This window comes from Rhinoderma darwinii, chromosome 1 (genome assembly GCF_050947455.1).
Source record: "Rhinoderma darwinii isolate aRhiDar2 chromosome 1, aRhiDar2.hap1, whole genome shotgun sequence".
NCBI lineage: Eukaryota > Metazoa > Chordata > Amphibia > Anura > Rhinodermatidae > Rhinoderma > Rhinoderma darwinii.
The window spans coordinates 218,092,004-218,116,239 of NC_134687.1; the positions used below are offsets into that span (position 1 = coordinate 218,092,004).

Consider the following 24,236-nt stretch of genomic DNA (forward strand, 5'->3'; position numbering starts at 1 on the left):
CGATGCCCGTGGTTAGTCAGTCTGCACCTGCTTCTAAGTCTGATAGAGTAACTCCTTCTTCTACCACTCATGCTGGGAGGCTTAGGAATGGGAGAGCCTATCACAGCCTGGCCAGACGGAGCTAGCTCCCGCCCTGTGTCTATTTATACCTTCATTTCCTAGTCCTCCTTTGCCTGTGATTCTGCTTGTTTCCTGGCTCTGCTGTTGCTGCTTGTACTATTTGTCCTCTGCTTCATATTGACCCTGGCTTTACTGACTACTCTCCTGCTCTGCGTTTGGTACCTCGTACACTCTTGGTTTGACTCGGCTTGTTCACTAACACTTGTAGCTCACGGTGTTGCCATGGGCATCTGCCCCATTTCCCTTAGCTTCTTTGTACCCTTGTCTGTTTGTTTGTCGTGCACATAGTGAGAGTAGGGACCGTCGCCCAGTCACCTAGGACGGGCCGTTGCAAGAAGGCAGGGACTGAGTGGCGGGTAGATTAGGGCTCACCTGTCTGTCTCCCTACCCCGTCTTTACACTGACTTTTACAGATGCAGCGATACCAATTTTGTATTTTTGACATTAGTTCAGAGGAAAAATTGGAAAAGGGTTTTTTTTTTAACTTGAAATTTGTTTGTTTTTTACAATAGTGAAAACTTTATTTACCGTATTTTTTGGACTATAAGACGCACCTGACCATAAGACGCACCCAGGTTTTAGACAACCGAAAATAGGAAAAAAATTATTTGTTAAAAAATTATTTGTTTTGTTTCACCACATTCTGAGAGCCATAACTTTTTTATATTTTTTTACATACGATTTTTTTTATCACTTTTTTTTAGTTAATTTTTTTAAGCACTAAGGTGAACAAAAAACGGTTTTGATGTTTTACATTTTTTTTTACGCCGTTCACCATGCATTTTAAATAATTGTATATTGTAATAGATCAGACTTTTACGGACACAGCGATACCAAATTGACGGATCTAATGACGGCTAATGACGGATCTGTGAAACACGGACTGCACACAGATGGCTTCCGTGTGCAGTCCGTTGTTTCAACGGACCAAATGAATGAAAAGGCCGAGACTGTTTTGTCAAGAACTGACATGAGTAGGACCTGTCCTATTTTTGTCGGAACAGCCACGTTGTTCCATTAAAACAATGTTAGTGTGCATGGACCCATTGAAATGAATGTCAGGGTGCTATCAGTTAAAAAAAATGGGTAGCACCCTGAATAAAATTACTGAAGTGGGCATGAGGCCTTAGTCTCAACTATGATGCTTTTGTCTCAATATGTCTAATATCTAAGAAGGAATTTGTGTGAATCTTTATTAATCTAGACCAAACATCTATACCTTAATGTGTTTGAACATACTACCTTGTTCCCTATTCGTACAGTGGACATATAGATCGATGTCAGCAGCTGGTTCCCTGGTATTTAGCTGGTTAAGTGATGTGATCAGTTGCACTGGCATCTTATGACTCCGTCCTCATTGAGAAAATATGCTGTGACGTTATCAGGTGATGCAATTTGCACCAGCTCTACATTTCATTGAGAATATACTCTGTTACAAAACAATGTAACGCGTTTTGTACCAGCGTCTCCTGACCAGACAGCCAATGCTATTTTGCACCTAGTGCCCGTCATTAAGGTTGCTAAGGTACCAAAATAGCTTATGTTGACATAGGGGGCGTGTACCTACCCCCCCCCCCCCCCGCGCGACTGATCCATTGGCCTGGCTAGACATGTATTACTGCTCACAGGCTCTAGCTGAGTTGCTGGCCTGGAGTGCCCTAATTTACAAATTGCCCTATTGCAGTAAAAACTGTTCTTCAATGCCACAATGTCGGGACAGCAGGATACCTTCAGTAATCACAGCTGCTCTTCATGGCTATTACGCCAGACGATCAGGATACCACCTGCACTGTGTGATGCAGACTGCAGTACCATGCATCGGGCATACTCATTTATCGTTTAGGATCTCTTGATATTTAACAGGATTTGTAAGTTAGGTTCACTTTGGTTCATATGCAGGAGTTTTTCCCCTCCAATCCATCTCTAAACTATTGCATGACTATTGATAAGTGTTTGCTAGATACTGTATACTGCTATGTATTAATACGTTTCGGTACACTGTTAATATTATAATTATAATGCCTCAATGTTCAATTATCAGAGCCTGGGGAAAGAAAGTCTGAAATTTTTTTTATTCTTTTTTTTTTCCCGGTGTTCTCTGTGCGCCATAAATGACATATGACGTTTATTCTGCGGGTCAATACAACTACTGGGATATCAAATTTATATAGTTTTTTTTATGTTTTACAGCTTTTGCACAATAAAATCCCTTTTTAAGAAAAATCATTTGTTTTCTGTGTCGCTATATTCTAAGAGCCATTACTTTTTTATTTTTGTGGCGACAAAGGTATGTGATGGCTTAATTTATGCGAGACAGGCTGCGGTATTTGTTGGTATCATTTTGGGGTAAATGTGACCCTTTTTAATCACCTTTTATTCCATTATTTGGGAGGCGAGGTGACCAAAAAAGCAACAATTCTGGCATTGTTTTTCATATTGTTTTTTTACGGCATTCACCAAGCGTGATATATAACATGATAGCTTTATAGTTAAAGTCATTATGGATGGCGATACTAAATATGTACAGTCTGTTTTTGGTTTTATTTTATTTTTAGCTTTTCTTTCAATAATAAAAGACTTATTATAGGAAAAAAACACATTTTTGGTTTTGAACTTGAAACGTAATTTTTTTCATTTTTGTACAAATTTACTTTTTTCTTTAGACTTGAAGGCCTGTACGCCTGATCGCTATTATTATACATTGCACTACTTATGTAGTGCAATGTATTATAAGGCCATATTCACACAGACGTGTCCGTTTTGCGCTCGCAAAAAATGCTGCGTTTTGCACGCGTAAATGGTCCGTGTGTCATCAGCATATGGTGCGCGGCTGCGTGATTTTCGCGCAGCCGGTATCATGATGACACTCATTGTTTTTACGGCTGTTGCGCGAATCACGCACGGCACCCGGAAGTGCTTCCGTGTGCCGAGCGCAATTTGCACGCACCCATTGACTTCAATGGGTGCGTGCAGTGCGAAACACGGCCAAATATAGGACATGTCGTGCGTTTTACACAGCACACATACTCTGCGTGAAATTCACTGACAGTCTGAACGGCCCCATTCAGTAACATAGGTCTGTGCGACGCGCGTAATTTCCGCGCACGTAGCACGGACGTATTATACTTTCGTGTGAATAAGACCTAACTGTCAGATTTACATGGACAGGCAGCCTATTAGACACTGCCTTTGGCAGGGTCTAATAGGCATTCCTACGTGGCAGACCTGGAGGTAGTTGTTAGACATGGGAGGGCCGTAGGGGCTACAAACCACTTAGAAGCCGCCATTGACATCTAGGGGGTTAAACGTCCAGGATCAGAGCTACCACCGATCCCAGCCGTTACAGCAGAATGTCAACTGGTATGTACAGCTGACACCCACTGGTGATGGTGTGAGCTGGGCTTCTGAACCCAGCACAATCAACGAAACGTAACTGTACAGCGGTTTGCGGGAACCCCTTTCCGACAACGCCATATATATGGCGAATGTCGGAAAGAGATTAACAAGGTTTCTATGTCAGTTTTAAAAACTTTTTAGAAGGCTTAAATATAAAGAAAATATGGAAAGATTATGAGGGCAATTTATTAAGACTGAGGTTTCATACCTTAACTTTAATAGTAAGAAAAGTTGAAGTAATATGCAACACATTTATTAAGAGGCATCTTCTGGCCGGGTTGAGTGCCATCGATTCTCCCACATTACCGATAAATATACTTTTGTAAAAAAGAAAACACATACTGACCTTTGCGCTACTCCTCTCCCCTCCAGCTCTCATTACTCCAGAACCGCTCGTACAAGGTCCAGATGCCAAGCAGGGTCAGGGCCTTATATGCGACGCAGTACTTCAACGTCATTAGTGCTGCATCGCATACAACGTCGTGACGCTGCCCGACGTCATTACGTTGTATGAGTAGCGCTGGAGTGATGAGGGAGCTGAAGGAGAGAAGAGGAGCGGAAAGCGGAGTATAATTTTTTTCATGTATTTCTTTTTATTTCATTTTTTAAATTTAACTATTCAATAGGGGGCGGACGGGGGAGAGTCTGATCGAGGGGTGGCAAGGTAGAGGCCTCTTTCTTGCTATACCCCATGAAGTGAAATTTACGGCAGATAGGAGCTGGCGTAAATTTCCACTATACAGTTTTCTGGCATAAATTATAATAAATTTGTTAGGTTCCAATGGCCACACCCCTTTCCCCAAAGCCACGCCCCTTGCCACAAGAGTGGCAGAAAAGTGGCGTAGAAAGGTTGATAAATAACCTCCTACAAATTTAAATGCCAAATAAAGCTAGACTCTGCAGAATTATCGCCTGAGGGTACGGCCACACAGAGCGGCCCTGACACGGTCACAACGCGGCTAACAACCGTGCTGGCACTATGTAGGAGCGGCTGTCAAAATACCTAGTTAAGGGGTATTCCGGTTACATGAGCATGTGCACTGCCGCTCTATTCATTCTCTATGGGAGCGGAGGAGATATCCGAGTGCAGTGTTCAGCTTTTTCCGGCGCTGCCATAGAGAATGAATAGGAGGTAAGTTGTAATTTGCAAATTCTTGCAGATAAAGGGACGGTTTACCTGCATTAACAAGCGGCCACAAACAGGCTGTTTGACAGCTGCACCGAACATGGTGCCGGCGCGGTTGTTAGCCGCGTTGCGACCGTGTCAGGGCCGCTCCGTGTGGCCGTACCCTAAGGCAACCATCAGACAGCTGAATGTTATTTGTGTTAATTAACCCTTTCATGTAAATGTAGTTAGAACCTTGAAACTACATCTTGTTTTATAAGAATCAGAGTACACAATGTAATAGATTGACAGGGTACGCAGTGTAAGGCTTTATTTAGATGAACATAAATATCGTCCGCGTGTCGGATGTTTTTTTAACGACTGTCAGACGGACGCATGTATTTCAATGGGGCTGTTCACACGGTCGTTGTTTTAAGGAACCGTGTGAAGGGCCCGTGAAAAAATAGGACATGTCCTATTTTCGCCTGTTTCACGGATCCCTCAATAGACTCAAGTCTATAAGGGATTCGTGAAAACGGATCCTGCACGGATGCTACTCGGACCCAGTTTACACTCATTTGTCTAAATAAGGCCTAATAGACATTTTCAATTATTTAATAATAATGTGGGGGACAGGCCAATTTACTGACAAATTAGGTCAAACACTGAACATTTTAGATACATAAGTGACCTTTAATGTGCTTTCTGGCCTAACCTCTGATCATTTATTTCAGGATTAATTTTTTATATGCAATAAATTGTTAACTGATTGCAGGTTTTCAGATTTCTTCATTATAAGTATAAAGTATCTATTCACACTATATCAAATAATGTTAATAGTATGCTATGTAAAGCGCTATATATACAAATAATAATGAGGACTGGCATCGGAGATACTGTTACAACTGGTATAGTTTGATCTAATTCGGTACTTTTGCATGCTGTATTCAGACTATTTTTCTAGAAAATGTACAGTTGTGTTCTTAAAATGTATATGTAAATCTATACCTTTTGGGTAATGTTTACCCACTATTTATTTTCTTCTGGGCTGCCGCTTGCCTGCTTTTAGCTCTGTTCTATTAGGGATCTGTGGCTGCCGTTTAGCTGGTTTGACTATGTAGTCTTAGGGCATGTTCAGACGTGGCGGAATTCTGCAGACACTGTCCGCATCAATGCCGCACATAATCTGCGTTGCAGATTCCGTTGCGCCTCTGCCTAAAATGTGCAGTAAATTGCTGCGGATTAGTCGTTGCGGATTCAGGTGAAGAGTACGTCCTGCTCTTTTTTAAAACATTCCATCTCAGTCTGGCTATAGACCTCGAAACACATAGGTCCAGCCAGAATGATGAAATATCCTGTTCGTGAAAGCAATCCGCAACGCAACACACATAACATCTGCGGATTTCATTGCGTAATTCTGCAACTCCATTGAAGTCAATCGAGAAATTCCGCCACAAGTACGCATCAAGTCCGCAACAGCCAGTGTATGCTGCGGACACCAAATTCCGCACCGCAGCCTATGGTCCGCAGCAGAGTTGTCTGCAACGTCTGCACGAAGATAACTAAAAAGGTGTGAAAACCAATGGACAGACTGTATGCTGCGGATTTCCAGTGTGGACTGTCAGCAGCGGAATTCCACAGCAATTCCGCCACGTGTGAACGTGCCCTAAAAGGACTTAAACCAGGATTTTTGAAATTGATGGTCAAGCCTTAGGATAGGCCATCAATATTAAATCGGTGGGGGTCCGACTCTGCACCCCCGCCGATCAGCTGTTTAAAGGGTCTGCGGTGCTGCAGCCTCTTCATTGTTTACCTCTTCTGTTTGGAATGGCACACGTCATTACTTTAGTAGCAGCTGTACGAGGCATTGCAGTACTACTGTCCTATTCTCTTATACGAGCACTGCAGCCCCTTCAAACAGCTGATCGGCGGGGGTATTGAGAGTCGGACTCCCACCAATCTAATATTGATGGCTTATCCTAAGGATAGGCAATACATTTTAAAATCCCAGATAACCCCCTTATATCCACCCTGTCACATGTAGTCTGAAATCCAACCACTCCCATGCTTTAGGCTGGATTCACACACAGCGTTTTGCTGCGTTTTTGTACGTTTTTCATAGCACTTTTAATGGCGGTTTTTGTGGCGTTTTTAGTGCGACCAGCTGTTACATAAAATTCTATAGCAAAATATTAAATTCACTACATACAAATGCGTTTTGGTTTGTTACGTTTTTGATGCAATTTTGGGGTCAGTGGCGTTTTTTTTTCAAATACAGGGTATGCCATTTTGTCAGGTGATTTTCCCATAGGCTTCTCTGTAGGACTTAAAAACACCAGAAAAAAAGCATGTACACAATGACACCCAAAGAAATCTGCCATCAAAATTGTCACTCAACCCCCATAAAAACGCATGTTACATTTTAATAGTTCATTTATATTTTTCTTTTTTTAAGGTTCTGTTTCAGGTTTTGTATTAAAAAAAACACATGCAAAATCTGTAGCAAATCTGTACTGTGTGAACAGGGCCTTAAACTTTGATATTGTAACTAAATCAAATAAAAAGTTGGCATTAACAGCATGCAAGGTTTCAACAACTATTTCCAATATACACGCCATACGTCAGGTGAAATCATTGGCATTAATGACAATTCTTTAGTGCAGCAGTGCATTCTGAGCAATTAATGTACCCATATCGTCACAACCTTAAATATTTCCATGCCCTATTCCAATATGCATGATGATTCTCAACTTCTCAAACTGTGATAGGTGCTGTGGATAACGTAAGACTTACTTGTTCAATTCTTCTTTGTGAATCCCTAAACAATGAAGAATAATCTTTCACGGTTGTCTTGTCACTGTATGTACCAACAGGACAGCTAGTTCCAGCCATAGTATTCTGCATTAGGCCGCTTTTTTTTTGTAAGATACTCTCCTCTCCGTTTGCTGTTTGTTGAATGCATGGCGAACTTTGTAATAATAAAGCCTGGAGTGGGATCGATGAGAAGAAACTTGGATTGCCTCTTACTGAACTTGAAGTAGACGATTCTAAATAATAAAGAAAATGTTTACATCTATTATAGTACAATCATCTCATTTATGTAGGTTCACTTTGCCAACCAATGTGTAAGACTCATTAAGTGTCACTGTATAGACATACACTGTATAGGCATACATATAAAATACGTTGCCCATTGGGCTCTATTGTATGAAAACATAAACTGCGCCGTTTACATTTTTTTTTTTACTGTATCCCTCTGTATAGCGGAGCGTAGTCTACCATGATATTCTATACAGAAAAAAATAAAAATGCAGGTATGTTGATGCATTTTTGTCAGGCATATGCCGAAAGGACACACTTTTGGCATGCACCGGCTGCATGGGGCCCTATGGATATGTTTCAGACTTCCAGTACTTCTTTATAATATAAAGTAACTTTTCAGCATTGACATACCTTTGGGTGCAATATGGTTATTTTTAGCGCTAAGTTTGTAGCATTTCTCCCGGGAAGATATTGACAGCTGATTTATAGTGTTCTGTGTGGCCTGTTCCACTTCTTTTTGCAATTTCTGGATCTCTTTTGTTTGCTCATCTAACTCAGCCCTAAGAAATGATAGAAAAGTGCAGCAAAATAACATTCCATCTACAAATTAAAAGCCCAATGTTTTGGTCAACATATGTCTGCTGTGTCTATGGGACATTATATACTATATTATATTGCAAACAACACATACTATAGTCAGATATAATGCGCAGATGTGTCCTTCCTTACCTTTTCTCTTATCTCAACATATCCTGACATGTGTGGTGTGAGATGACCAGCTTTAATAAAACAAAAAACAACAACCTGATATCGTGATACTCTGTTATGAGATGTCTATGCTATGTCTGTCTATGTGTGGCCACCCAGTGACTGTGATGTGTATTGCAGGCTTTCAAGGGTTTTTCTAGCATATTGCAATATTGTATTTGATTTGTTTTCATGTACACCTTTGAAAACTTTTTTTAATAAAAATGTGTATAAGTGTGTTTGGTGCAACTTTCTAATTGCATTTTATTAAAAAATAATTCGACTTTTTGAGATGAACTTAGATGTGATCGGTAACTGCTCGATCCTGCATGTCAAAGACACGCAGGGCCCGCTGATACTGAACCCGTCAATGATGCTGACTTGGCGGATATAGGTTTCAGCGCCAGATACAGCTGCTCTGTATACAAGATAAAAAGTCTCAAAAAGTAAAAATATTTTTTAATAAAATGTAATTAGAAAGTTGCACCAAACACACTGATAAACATATTTATTTAAAAAAAAAAAACATTTTTAAAGGTGTACATAGCCTTTAACCAAAGGGAGGCAAAGGTAAGGGTGGACACATCTGTAAAGGGGTTTTTACACTGGCAATTATCGGGAATATGATCGTTTATAGAACGCTTGTTGCCGATAATCGCCCTGTGTAAACAGGGCAGCGAGCCGCAGATGAACGAGCAAACACTCATTCATCTGCTGATCGTATCGTTTTAAAAAAGTGAAATATTATCGTTGTTGGCAGCACATCTCCCTATGTAAACAGGGAGACGCGCTGCCGACATGATAATAATGTATGTGGACGAGCGATCGGAGTAACGACCACTCGTCCCCCTACATAGCTCCTTGTGACAGGCTCAAACGAGCGCCGATCAACGAGCTGTCTCGTTGATCGGAGCTCACTGCAGCGGCCAAAATTGGCAGGTGTAATAGGGCCTTAATAATGCAATTTAGATCTGGCGTGATAAGTTATTAAACCAGATCTACAGTATATCTGAAGACCCTACAGAGGAACATTTGCATTTAGGCCCATGTTGAAGTTTAATCAACGATCCAAAAACATACAAATCTTGGAATGGAGATAAAAATTGTGAATTGAAATAGGTAAATTGTGAAGGTATTACATGGAATCAATACTGAATTTACAAGAGCCCACAGGCACAATATGATCTGTTGTAAAATTCTGATTGATTAGTGTAAATGTAACAAAGTCAGGGTTGGCACTACATAACTGTGATTGGCACCCTGGCTGATCAACTGTTTGAAGGGTTCTCTTCATTATTTATTTCGATTTCATTTTTGTTCGTACTTGCACACGTCATTACATTTGTCGCGACTGTGCAAGGTATTGCAGCACTATCCCATTCACATGAATCGTAAACCACCAGGAATATTAGGTGTTGACAACAGTTACCAATCATCCGTAAATTCCTGGACAGTATGTACGATAGGAAGGCATTTTGCAGTCTCCACCATGGCAGTAAAAGGCTTGGAAACCCCTTTTTAAAATTCCTCCTGCATGGATACCCAAACTCTAAAGGCTATGTAAACATTGAAAGCCTTATGTTATGTAATGTGTTTTGTGATTTTAAACATTTTTCTAATATACAGTACATTTATTAAAAATGTAATTTAGTTTTAGCGCTGCATCTTCTATATATCCACTTTACATAGAAGTAGCATAACGCCACTGTAAGCCGAATCCGTCAGTCAGCTGGACTGACAGTTGCTCCTAAACTGACACATTATCTAACCCTAGTACTGATCAAATCTATTGTAAGTTGATGAACTTAGATTTGATCGCTATTAGGGTTAGATTGTGTGTCAGAGGCACACAGGAGTCTGAGCTGTCAGTCCGGCTAAAACTAAATAAAAATTTTAATAAATGTGTATTAGAAAAATGTTTAAAATCCTAAAAACCATACACTACATAAAAAAAGGCTTGAAAGGGTTAACTTGCCTTTACGTATGTTTAAATCCAAGCGTTTAGCATAGAGCTGCATCAAATGTATATCAGCATAAAGCTTGAGCAGCAGGCACCCTTTCCCACAGGACCACCTGAAAATTTTCTGGCCTGAAAATCTGGCCTTAGATGAAATAAAAATATCTTATCTAGAAACATAACCAGAAGCATAACCTCAACTTCCTGGGCACCAATGCAAAAGCTGTAACAGGACTCGTACCTACCAGTTACCATTTTGAATACTGGTGTCTTCCTATGTGGCAGAGGGGCCTGTGTGCCTCCACAGGTACCAGTGTCCAAGTGTGACTTCTACCTCTTCAACCCTTAGGGTATGTGCACACGATGAGAGGCTTTTACGGCTGAAATGACAGACTGTTTTCAGGAGAAAACAGCTGCCTCGTTTCAGCCGTAATTCCTCCTCCTCGCATTTTGCGAGGCTTCTCTGACAGCCGTAAATTTTGAGCTGTGCTTCATTGAGTTCAATGTTGTCTGGCTCAAATTACGTCTGAAAGAAGTGTCCTGCACTTCTTTTGACGAGGCTGTATTTTTACGCGTCGTCGTTTGACAGCTGTCAAACGACGACGCGTAAATGACAGGTTGTCTGCACAGTACGTCGGCAAACCCATTCAAATGAATGGGCAGATGTTTGCCGACGTATTGTAGCCCTATTTTCAGACGTAAAACGAGGCATAATACGCCTTGTTTACGTCTGAAAATAGGTCGTGTGAACCCAGCCTTATAGCTGCGCCTCTGCAAATTACATCCTAAAATTTGTATCCCTTAAAGGAAAAACTCTAATGCTATGATAATATCTTAAAGGGAACCTGTCAGTTTGGAGTTACTAAACCACCAGCATGCCGTTATATAGCTAGGGTTTAGAGTAAAAAGCCTGCCCATATGAAATACGTCCGTTTTGGGAATAGTTAGTAAAGTAACTTACAGTTTACCGAGATGAGACAGGTAGAGGAATTGGGTGCATGTGCATTGCGCACATTAAACAAAGGATAGTACACAGATGTCGCTGGACTTACCCGGACTCTCATGGTAAGTTGCAATTTACTTTACTAACTTCCATGTGGAAGAAAGACGTTTCAGACATCAATATAGGAAAGGGTTCTTTACAGTTAGACTGGTCAAACTGTGGAATGCCCTACCCCACGAGGTAGTAATGGCAGATACTATATCAGCATTTAAAAAAAAGAGCTAGATGTTTACTTACTGACAAATGGCATTGAGGGTTATAAGTAATCTAGCAATAAAAAACATGTCATTAAAGAGGCTCTGTCACCAGATTTTGCAGCCCCTATCTGCTATTGCAGCAGATCGGCGCTGCAATGTAGATTACAGTAACGTTTTTATTTTTAAAAAACGAGCATTTTTGGCCAAGTTATGACCATTGTTGTATTTATGCAAATGAGGCTTGCAAAAGTACAACTGGGCGTGTTGAAAAGTAAAAGTACAAGTGGGCGTGTATTATGTGCGTACATCGGGGCGTGTTTACTTCTTTTACTAGCTGGGCGTTCTGACGAGAAGTATCATCCACTTCTCTTCACAACGCCCAGCTTCTGGCAGTGCAGACACAGCCGTGTTCTCGAGAGATCACGCTGTGACGTCACTCACAGGTCCTGCATTGTGTCAGACGAGCGAGGACACATCGGCACCAGAGGCTACAGTTGATTCTGCAGCAGCATCAGCGTTTGCAGGTAAGTAGCTACATCGACTTACCTGCAAACGCCGATGCTGCTGCAGAATCATCTGTAGCCTCTGGTGCCGATGTGTCCTCGCTCATCTGACACGATGCAGGACCTGGGGAAGTGACGTCACAGCGTGATCTGCCAGAAGCTGGGCGTTCTGAAGAGAAGTGGATGATACTTCTCGTCAGAACGCCCAGCTAGTAAAAGAAGTAAAAACGCCCCGATGTACGCACATAATACACGCTTAGTTGTACTTTTACTTTTCAACACGCCCAGTTGTACTTTTGCAAGCCTCATTTCCATAAATACAAAAATGGTCATAACTTGGCCAAAAATGCTTGTTTTTTTTAAATAAAAACGTTACTGTAATCTACATTGCAGCGCCGATCTGCTGCAATAGCAGATAGGGGTTGCAAAATCTGGTGACAGAGCCTCTTTAAGTGAGAACCTGTGTCATGGACCTGTGTCTTATTTAATTTATGTAACTGTGTAAAAGAAAAAAATTATTCCCAAAAATTGTATTTTTGATGTGGGCAGGTTTGGAACACTAAACCCCAGCTGAATAACGGCATGCGGGTGGTTTAGTGGCTACAAACCTAGTGACAGGTTCCCCTTAATTCATGCAGATCATCGTGATCCTGCATTTTGGAAAGAAATATATTGCGTCATACAAAGAGATTACATTTATATGATTAATAAATGTTTATAGGTTTCTGTAGTTTTTTATTTTATTTTATTTTTGTACCTTAATGATAGGAGGCTTTTGTTGGCCATTGTCCTGGTAACTTCTGAAAGAGAATAGAATAAACATACTGAATAAAAACTGATGAGAGGTTACAACAAGCAAGAATAAGTTCTCTTAATGTATACATTTAAAATAAATGTATGCTAATTTTTTTTATAATTTCCTATTCTATAAATGTAAGTCTACATACACAGCGTTTTAGTTTGTGGCGTTTTTGAGGTCAGTGGCATTGTTATCAAAACGCAGCATGCTCTGGGTAAGGCGAGCTCAGGGAGGACAGAAACCTCCCCTGGAGCAGAAGGGCTGCAAGTCCTGTATAGGTCTTTAAAAACCCCAGGAAAAATGATTTTACAAAATAACACTTAATAAAAAAACACCTATAAAAACACATGTAAAAGCACAATAAAAATATTTTTCATGTAGTTTAGGGTATGTTCACACGTAGTCAACCAAAACGTCTGAAAATCCAGAGCTGTTTTCAAGGGAAAACAGACCCTGCTTTTCAGACGTTTTTTGACCAACTCGCATTTTTCGCGCCGTTTTCGCGGCGTTTTTTACGTCCGTTTTTGGAGCTGTTTTCATTGGAGTCTATGAGAAAACAGCTCCAAAAACGTCTGAAAGAAGTGTCCTGCACTTCTTTTGACGAGGCTGTATTTTTACGAGTCGTCGTTTGACAGCTGTCAAACGACGACTCGTAAATAACAGGTCGTCTGCACAGTACGTCGGCAAACCCATTCAAATGAATGGGCAGATGTTTGCCGACGTATTGGAGCCGTATTTTCAGACGTAAAACGAGGCATAATACGCCTCGTATACGTCTGAAATTTGGCCGTGTGAACATACCCTCAAGACACCAGATGAAAACCCTGTGTGATGGAGGCCTTAACCCTTTAATGACCAGCCTATTTTAAACCTTAATGACCAAGCTATTTTTAACGTTTTTCCATCGTCGCATTCCAAGAGCTATAACTTTTTTATTTTTGCGTCGACATAGCTGTATAAGGTCTTGTTTTTTTGGGACAAGTTTTGCGGGACAAGTTGTATTTTTTAATTGCACCATTTTGGGGTACATATAATTTATTGATTAACTTCTATTAACTTTTTTTGGGGGGGAAATAGAAAAAAAATTGAAATTTCACCACACTTTTTTGCATCCTAAATCGATGCCGTTTACCATGTGGCATAAATCACACAATAACTTTATTCAGAAGGTTGTTACAATTGCAACTATACCAAATGTGTATATATTTTGTATGTTTTACTGCTTTTACACTGTAAAAAAAACTTTTTTTTCAAAATTATTTGTTTTTGTGTCTCCATATTTAAAGAGCCATAACTTTTTTATTGTTCCGCCGATGCAGTTGTATGAGGCCTTTTTTTGCGGGACGACTTGTAGTTTTTATTGGTACTATTTTGGAGTAGATGCAACTTTTCGATCACTTTTATCACATTTTTTTTAAGGCAGGATTCACAGAAAACAGCAATTTGTTTTTTCACTTTTTTTTTATTAGCTTTATTAAACTTTTTTTTTACTTTTTTTACTAGTCCCACTAGGGGACTTTAATATGTGATCATCCAATCGCTTTTATAATACACTGCAATACTTCTGTATTGCAGTGTATTAGTGTAAAACGGACAGGCATCTGCTAGGTCATGCCCCTGGCATGACCTAGCAGGCATTCACTACAGGCAGACCTGGGGGCCTTTATTAGCCGGGTTTCAGTGGAATGAGAGGGAGCTCCCTCCCTCTCTCCAAAACAACTCAGATGCGGCGCTCGCTATTGAGCGCCGCATCTGAGGGGTTAAACAGGTGAGATCGATACTGATATCGATCTCACCCGTTCGAGCAGGGATGCCTCCAGCCCTCAGCTACCTCTGGTAGCTGAGAGCAGGCAGATTCAACGGCTCCCTGCTCTGTTTATTTATTCTGATGCCGCGCCATGGAAAGGCATATGCATCAGAATAAAGCCCATTAGTGGCCGCCGTGAAAAGGTTAAGGTCAACTTTGGACAATATTTTTCTGTTAGAAGGCACCCCCAGTGACAATCTAACCACAGGGTGTCATGCCGCTGGAGCATCTAGCGACCACGGCATCTAAAGTGTTTGACAGAGGGAGAGGGCTCTCTGTCAGCCCATCAGCGCTCTGCCATAAAAAAAACAAAAAACATATTTTGCTCTGCCACAATTGTAATGACATGCACAATAAAGATAACTTATTATTTTTACTGCACGGCGTATGGCGTAAGAAAAAATAAATAAATGTTAGATTTGCTGGTTTTTTTCATTACCCGCAATTTTTTTTTATAGATAATAGTCAATAAGTCATATATACCTCAAAATGGTACCAATAAAAATTACAATCCATTCCACAAAAAACAAGGAAATCTAAAAAGAAAGTTATGAGTCTCAGAATTTCGGTGATGCAAAATGACTTTTTTCAAGGTCTTGCTGGATAATATGTATTTTTTTATTTGGAGGGGGGGGGGGGGGCATTTTGTATTGCTATTATGCACACCTAAAATAAGTATAAGTATATGTATTTATTGTATGTGTTGTGATGGTTAGAATTTTTTTTATTTTCTAAATGTGATTTTTTTCGGGGGGGGGGGGGGGGGGGGGGAGTCCCAAAAAAGGAGCTTTTTTTTAAATTTCTTTTTATTACAATATATTGGCATACAGATGTAGCCATCTTCATCTAAACTTTTAACGCATTCAATACACAGTGTCAAGAAACTTTAACTTGACCTTTTATTTTCAATGTCTTTTGTTGTGTAAAATCAAATTTGCTTATTTAAGCTGACTATATCTGATATCATCATATATACTTTAGCCACTATGTCTATTAGGGGATTTACGCATGTCTAACTTTACATTTGTGCATATCTGGGCAATTCCCAGTAGAGTGTCCGTGTTTTTACTGTTGGTCTATGGACTTTTTATTATTGTATAATTTTTTTATGTTAATAAAATATTGTCGTATTTTTTCATTACCCCCGTGTTTCTCAGCATTCATTCTTTCTCTTTTGGTCTTATATATTCAGTTGTGATGCTGCTTGGGTTTAACACCCGTTAATCAACCCATTGAACTCTATATGCATTCCATTTACTTCTTTACTGGGATATATTGATTCATGTTGCTTTCTTCGGTTTTGTCATGCTGCAGCAAGTTATCAGATTCAAGATAAACTTGACTACATCTGTACTTATTTATTGTAAAATGTATTGTGCCTGTACACAGAAATACATGCAGACATCTGTTAGGGCATACAGACGTGTCCATCCTTACTTTTGTTTGAATTTGGTTCTAAACTCATAAAACAAATACAATACAATATTGTTACATGCTAGCAAAACCTTTGACAGGCTGCAATTTAAATCACAAATGCTGGGTTGCAACACACATAGACACATATATACAGGGCTGCCCTCAGGGCAGTACTGGCGGTACTGTCATCAGGGGCCCGGCCAGAAATGACATGGCAGATAGGTAGATAGCCCCCTCCCCCGTAGATAGCACCCCCCTTTAGATAGCACCAGCCACCCCCCCTGTAGATAGCACCACCCCCCCTGTAGAAAGCGCCACTGTAGCTCCCTGTAGGAGCAGAATTTCCGGCCAGAGCCGTGGATTCCACTCCTAGAGGGAGCCCCTGACGTCTCTGTCCATATATGGACAGTGACGTCAGAGGCTCCTCCGAGAGTGGAATCCCCGACCAGAGTGTCGGCAACAGAGACATCAGGGGCTCCCTGTAGGTGTGGAATCCGTAGCCAGAGCGGGCTCGAGCCGGGGCTTCCGCTCTTACAGGGAGCTATAGTGGTGCTATCTACAGGGGTGGTGGCAATATCTACAGGGGACACTGCGGCCCTATCTACTTGGGCACTGCGTGTGGCACTATCTACATGGGCACTGTGGCACTATGTGGGCTCTGGCACTTTATATGTGGGCACTATGTCACTTTATATGTGGGCACTGTGGCACTTTCTACAGTGGGCAAGGTGGCACTATGTGGGCACTGGCACTTTATATGTGGGCACTATGGCACTTTGTCACTTTATATGTGGGCACTGTGGTACTATGTGGGCACTGGCACTATCTACAGTGCGCACTGTGGCACTACCTACAGGGACATTGCAGCACTATCTACAGTGGGCACTGTGGCACTATGTGGGCACTGTGGTACTATGGGCACTGGCACTATGTGGGCACTATCCACAGTGGGCACTGTGGCACTATCTACAGGGACATTGCGGCACTATCTACATGGACACTGTGGTGTTTTTTCAGGGGGTTGGGAGAAAAGAAACTGATGCAAAACGGCCATGAAAAACAGACAGTTGGCACAAGGGAATCCTTACAGCTCCTCGCTTTGCAGTAATGTCTCCTTCCAGTGTCACATCAGGACCTAGTGTGGAGGTACTCAGAGGAGACAGAGAACCATGGAGTGGTCAAGTCAAGACAGCAGTCTGGTCTAGGGTCTAAATTTATTTAAAGGTGTTGTTCAGTCCCTAAAAATTGATGGTCTATCCTCAGGATAGGTCATCAATATCTGATCGGTCGGGATCCGACTCCCGGCACCGCCACCGATCAGCTGCTTTCCTTTCATTATTTTTACTGCTCACACTGTGAATCACTGACATACTTGTAGCAGCGGTTCACAGTATTACAGCCTTCTCCTATCCATTTCAATTAGGAGAAGGCTGTAATACTGTGGACCACCACTACAAGTGTGTCTGCGATTCACAGTACTAGCAGACAACGAATGGAGGGGAATCAGCGCTCGTACGAACACTGCGGCCCCTTCAAAACAGCTGATCCACAGAGCTGCCAGGAGTCGGATCCTGACCGATCAGATGTTGATGGCCTATCCTGAGAATAGACCATCAATTTTTAGGGACTGCAAAACCCCTTTAAGAGGAGTCTGGTCAAAGGTCTGAATTAATTTTAGCAACTGGTCTGGAAACTACGCAGGAGACAAGGGTGCCGGATGTGAGGAGGAGACGGAGACTTCGTCCAGGCATGCAGCGACGGTGGAAGATCTTAAATCCTGCATGAGCGAGAAGCATCAGCCAGAACTGCAACTTGGTGAGTGATTCTGCTGTGTATAGGCAGCAGCTTCAGTGCAATGATTTTGTTTTTATGTTGCCCCCTCCTACACCCCCACAGAGCCCATAAACACCTACTGTCATCCACCCACTCCTCCACAGAGCCCCTGTCATTTTGTATCTCCCTCCTGCTCTTCCCACTATTCATTTCACCAACCCTCTTGTCCCCCTCACAGAGTCCTGCCACCTAGTCTCTACCTATAGTACCCTGACAAAACCCCTGCACATCTACTGTCTCCATCCTGCCACTCCACAGAGCCCCTGCCAGTTTGCATTTCATCCCTGTTGCCATATTTAATTGTACACCCCCCACACATTTAATTGTACACTCCTTGGCTGTATGGGGCCCATAAATTCCTGATGCCCTGCATATATAATAGACATCTCGTGACAGGGAATGTTTTATTTTAAAAGCTGGTCAATTCACACCCAACGTCTCAGGATAGATTAAGAAAAAAGGTAAGGAAAGAAGGACACATCACCACTGGTATGCCCTAAATGGCTTGTACAAGAGAAAGCCCTGGGACCATTTGTGTGCTAAAGGCCTTTGTCTTTGCCTCAGACTGCGATCATGAGTACAAGGGGGGTTCTCACTTTATACAGTGCCATGGTCAGGTTTGATAACAACGCTGGACAGGTTAACTGACCAGATCAGAGTTTTCTCCAATCCCAGCAGTTGCTGTGTATTACAGCCGTCCTGCTACGAGTGATCTAGCCGGCACTAAACTGACTAAGGCACTTGACATGCTATTATGTCACGGTGTGAAAAAGAGTTAAAGGGTTAAATCCAAAGATGAGGAATATTGTTAGGAGAAAGAGGCTGCACTGATAGTAAAGGGCATATGACCACTTTAACCTGAACAGAGCCACTCCTGACCAGAAGATTTGCAGGTAATGTAACACAACAATATTAATTTGAATAAAAGTCCCTAAAGATTAATCCATAACTCCCAACTGTCCCAGGATTTCGGCCGGTGTCCCGATATCCTGGGCGACTGGTGGTATTTCACTGACTACCGGTGTCAACTGCATCTGCATCCGCAGGACACAGATACAGTTAAACTCACTGCTGAAGCAGGGAACCGTCAGCTCCCTGTTTCAGCATTAGTACACACGACTCTCTGTGCACAGCACTACTTTTAGCGCTGAGCCCGGGGAAGCCCTTAACCTCAATGTCCAGTAGCTCCTCCACGGAATGCCCTGCCAGAGCGTTGCCGATGATATGACCGGGGATTCCCCTCCTAGAGGGAATCCCTGACGTCACTGTGGCTTCTCCTAGAGCGGAATCCCCAGCCACCGTGTTGCGGACGCTCTGGCTGGGGATTCTGCCCCTGGAGGGTGTCCCAATGGTTACAGGGGTGTTCGCTATCTACAGGGGGGGTGACCCTATCTTTAAGGGGAGTGTGGCACTACTTACATGGGCACTGTGGCACTATCTACAGGGGACACTGTGGCGCTATCTACATGGGCACTGTGGCACTATCTACATGGGCACTATGTGGTCACTGGCAATTTATATGTGGGCCCTGGCACTATGGGCAGATAAGGGGGCATTATACTGTGTATAATGGGGCATTATACTGTATGGGGGCAGCTAAGGGGCATTATACTGTATGGTGGCAGCTAGAGGGGCATTATACCATATGGGGGAGCTACAAAGGCATTATACTATATGGGGCAGCTTTGGGGGCATTATTGTGTATGGTGGCAGATAAAGGGACCTTATAGTATATGGTGGTAGCTATGGGGGCATTATGAAGTATGGTGGTAGCTATGGGGGCACTATACTGTATGGGGGGAATCTATAGGGGCATTATAATGTATAATGTCTTTTTAAAATGCTGTCATTGTGCCTGCCATTACTATCTATTTGGGTAGGGCATGCCTGGAAAGAGATTTGTGCAGCTGATGTGTTTAGCTGACAGAGGGTTACACATACCTCCCAACCGTCCCGGATTCAGCGACACAGTCCCGGTCTCCAGGCGGCGTCCCGCTGTCCCGGGCGGCCGGTAGTATGTCCCGGTGTCAACTGTATCTGCGTCCTCAGGACGCAGATACAGTTGAATCAAATGCTGAAACAAGGAACCATCAGCTCCCTGCTTCAGCGTTCACTGACATCACTGTAGTGACGTCAAGGACTCCCTCCAGGAAAGGAATCCAGGCCAGAGCGTTGCCGACGCCCTGGCCGGGGATTATGCTCCCAGAGGGAGCCCCAATGGTGCTACCTACAGGGGGTGGCGCTATCTTCAAGGGGGGTGTGGCACTACCTAAATAGGCACTGTGGCACTATATGGGCTCTATCTACAGGGGACACTGTGGCGCTATCTACAGTACATGGGCACTTTGTGTGGCACTATCTACATGGGCACTGGGGTACTAAGTGAGCACTGGCACTTTATATGTGGTTGCTGCCACTAGGGGCAGCTAACGGGGCATTATATTGTATGGGGCAGCTAAGGTGGCATTATACTGTATGGGGACAGCTATGGGGAATTATATTGTATGGTGGCAGGTAAGGAGACATTATACTGTATGGTGGCAGCTAAGGGGGCATTATACTGTATGGGGCAGCTATGGGGGCATTTTACTGTATGGGGCAGCTATGGGGGTATTATACTGTATGGGGCAGCTATGGGCATATTATACTGTACGGGGCGGCTATGGGGCATTATACAGTATGGGGCATCTATTTGGCATTATAATCTATGGAGGCATTAAAATGTATGGGTGCATCTATGGGGGCATTATATAGTATGGGTGCATCTATGGGGCATTATACTGTATGGGGGCAGCTATTGGAACATTATTCTGTGTGGGAGGCACTATGGGTGCATGATACTGTGTGGGCTGAGGCGGGTGTGTATGGGCGGGGATTAGGCGGGTGTGTATGGGCGGGGATTGGGCGGGATTAGAGACGTGGCTTAAAAGGGGAAGAATTGCCGCAGCAGTTGTCCCTCTTTGCGATACTTAAAAGTTGGGAGGTATGATTAATCAGTAGTTGGACCTCCCACGATCATGTGTTATGGCATATACTAGTAACATACCATACATTTATATTCTCAGAATACTGCTTGAAAGTAAAGCATTGTAGCATGTTTGCCAATTAGTTAGATTGCAACTTTCCATACACCAGTGAATTAAAACATTACACCCAAATGCCTTGAAGCTGAGGGTTAGTTACAGTTACATAGTTACATAGTTTAAAAAAAGACACTTGTCCACTAAGTTCAACCGTCGAGTACCCTATTCATTGCTTAATTAAGATCCCCATTGCCATTTGTTATTAGATTAGCATCTAGCTCTTTTTAAAATACTGTAATTGTACCTGCCGTTACTACCTATTGGGGTAGGGCATGCCTGGAAAGAGATTTGTGCAGCTGATGTGTTTAGCTGACAGAGGGTTACACAGATGGCCGGCCTTAGGCTACAGGGTGCCCTGTGCGGAATTGCCCTTTGGTGCCCCCCACTCCATTTATCATTGTTATGTATTGTCTGCATTTGGTGCTTTTGTTTGTGCTTTTGTCACAACGAAAAACGCGTCAAAAATGCTTGGTTTAAGCGTCCCATTGACATCAATGGTATAGCGCGCCGTTAGTGCATACGACACGTTTTGTTTAAAAATGTGTCGCGTAAAAAAAGTAGTGTCAGATCAATTCTTTGGCACGTAAAACGTGCCGAAAATGTGCTGAAATCGCACCTAATTTCTATAGTCAATGGGAGTTCTGATTGAGCGGCAAAATACGCGATGAATATGTGTCAAAAGTGCCTGCAGTTTAAAAAGAACTTTACAAAAACACTAGTGCTTTTAAGGGTATGTGCACGCACAAAGTAAAAAAACGTCTCAAAATACGAAGCTGTTTTCAAGGGAAAACAGCTCCTGATTTTCAGCCGTTTTTTATTCAAAGTAGTGTTTTTTGCTACGTTTTTAGAGCTGTTTTTCTATAGAGTCTATGAAAAATGGCCCTGAAAACGGCTGAAGATGTGACATGCACTTTTTTTTTAAACGGCCGTGTAAAAAACGCCCCGTCGGAACAAAACGCAGTTTTCCCAATTGGCAGATGTAGAAGAATTTTTTCCCGTTTCCCAGTACATTATATGGTACTTTAAATGCTACCAATAGAAACTACAACTCGTGCCGCAAAAAAGAACCACCATCCTATTGACGGAAAAATAAAAAACAGTTATGGCTCTAGGAAGGCATGTAGTGAAAAACTTAAATGAAAAAGCAATAAATGTCTCCGTCCTGAAAGGGTTAAATTAGAAAGCAGCTCATACCTCTCTCTTCCCAGACGTTCCTGCGTTGGGGGCTCCCGTCACCTCTGTTCTCGGTTTATATACAGAGCGGCTGCAGTGGTGACATCACGTTGACAGTACATCACCGCTGCAGGTGCTCTGTATACAAACAGTGAACAGAGGTGACGGGAGCCCCCAGCGCAAGAACATTTGGGAGGATAAAGGTAAGTATAAGTTATTTTTTATTTTAACTTCTCCTCTACTGCTTCAACAGAATTTATTTTTAACCTCTAATGTAATGTGTACAGGGTCTAAAAAGTCAACAAATGGTAAATGTGCACTATGGAGCAACTGAACAATGTGCCCATCTGCCATTTATTAACAGTGTCTTTCAGTGCCACCTTGGTGCCCATTTTCCACTTATTTCCCCTTTAGTGTCCTTATGTTCAGTGCCTCCTTGATGCATATTTGCCATTTACTGCCCCTTTAGCACCCTCTGTCACAGAACAATAAATGGGCAATAAATGTCAAATGGGCATCGAAGGGGCACTGAACAGGACACTAAAGAGGCAATAAGTGGCAAATGGGCACCAAGGTGACACTGAATCCTCTGTCCATTTGCCATTTTTAGACCCTCATCAGTGCCCCCATACAACCTAGACTTCTTAAGGAGCTTAGTTCAGTTATTTCTGTCCCCCTCTTCATAATATTTAGAGAGTCTCTCATCACTGGTATAGTGCCAAGGGACTGGCGCAGGGCAAATGTGGTGCCTATTTTCAAAAAGGGCTCTAGGTCTTCGCCGGGTAATTATAGACCAGTAAGCTTAAAGAGGCTCTGTCACCAGATTGTGCAACCCCTATCTGCTATTGCAGCAGATAGGCGCTGCAATGTAGATTACAGTAACGTTTTTATTTTTAAAAAACGAGCATTTTTGGCCAAGTTATGACCATTTTCGTATTTATGCAAATGAGGCTTGCAAAAGTACAACTGGGCGTGTTGAAAAGTAAAAGTACAACTGGGCGTGTATTATGTGCGTACATCGGGGCGTGTTTACTACTTTTACTTGCTGGGCATTCTGATGAGAAGTATCATCCACTTCTCTTTAGAACGCCCAGCTTCTGGCAGTGCAGATCTGTGACGTCACTCACAGGTCCTGCATCGTGTCGGCACCAGAGGCTACAGTTGATTCTGCAGCAGCATCAGCGTTTGCAGGTAAGTAGCTAGATCTGCACTGCCACAGATCTGCACTGCCAGAAGCTGGGCGTTCTGAAGAGAAGTGGATGACACTTCTCTTCAGAAAGCCCAGCTAGTAAAAGTAGTAAACACGCCCCGATGTACGCACATAATACACGCCCAGTTGTACTTTTACTTTTCAACACGCCCAGTTGTACTTTTGCAAGCCTCATTTGCATAAATACGAAAATGGTCATAAAATGCTCGTTTTTTAAAAATAAAAACGTTACTGTAATCTACATTGCAGCGCCTATCTGCTGCAATAGCAGATAGGGGTTGCAAAATCTGGTGACAGAGCCTCTTTAACATCAATTGTGGGGAAAATGTTTGAGGGGCTATTGAGGGACTATATACAGAATTATGTGAAAATAAATAGTATTAAAAGTGACAGCCAGCACGGTTTTACAAAGGACAGAAGCTGTCAAACCAACCTGATTTGTATTTATGAAGAGGTAAGCAGAAGCCTAGACAGAGGGGCCGCTGTGGATATAGTGTTTTTGGACTTTGCAAAAGCATTTGACACTGTCCCCCATAGACGTCTAATGGGTAAATGAAGGACTATAGGTTTAGAAAGTATAGTTTGTAATTGGATTGAGAGTTGGCTCAAGGACCGTATCCAGAGAGTTGTGGTCAAAGATTCCTACTCTGAATGGTCCCCAGTTATAAGTGGTGTACCACAGGGTTTAGTGCTGGGACCACTATTATTCAACTTATTTATTAATGATATAGAGGATGGGATTAATAGCACTATTTCTATTTTTGCAGATGACACCAAGCTATGCAATATAGTTCAGACTATGGAAGATGTTTGTGAATTGCAGGCAGATTTAAACAAACTAAGTG

General features: G+C 42.3%; 1 protein-coding gene across 2 annotated transcripts in view; it reads right to left on the minus strand.

Moving 5' to 3' along the window:
* CCDC158 (coiled-coil domain containing 158) overlaps positions 1 to 24,236 on the minus strand; it is a 193,773-nt gene that overhangs the window by 158,427 nt on the left and 11,110 nt on the right. For both annotated transcript variants that reach the window (XM_075849847.1, XM_075849848.1), the window contains exons 2-4: positions 12,828 to 12,870; positions 8,075 to 8,223; positions 7,415 to 7,668 (exon numbers count right to left, since the gene is read on the minus strand). In XM_075849847.1, the coding sequence (XP_075705962.1) occupies positions 7,415 to 7,668; positions 8,075 to 8,223; positions 12,828 to 12,856 (432 nt within the window). In that variant the 5' untranslated portion in view covers positions 12,857 to 12,870. The remainder of the gene's footprint in view (positions 1 to 7,414; positions 7,669 to 8,074; positions 8,224 to 12,827; positions 12,871 to 24,236) is intronic.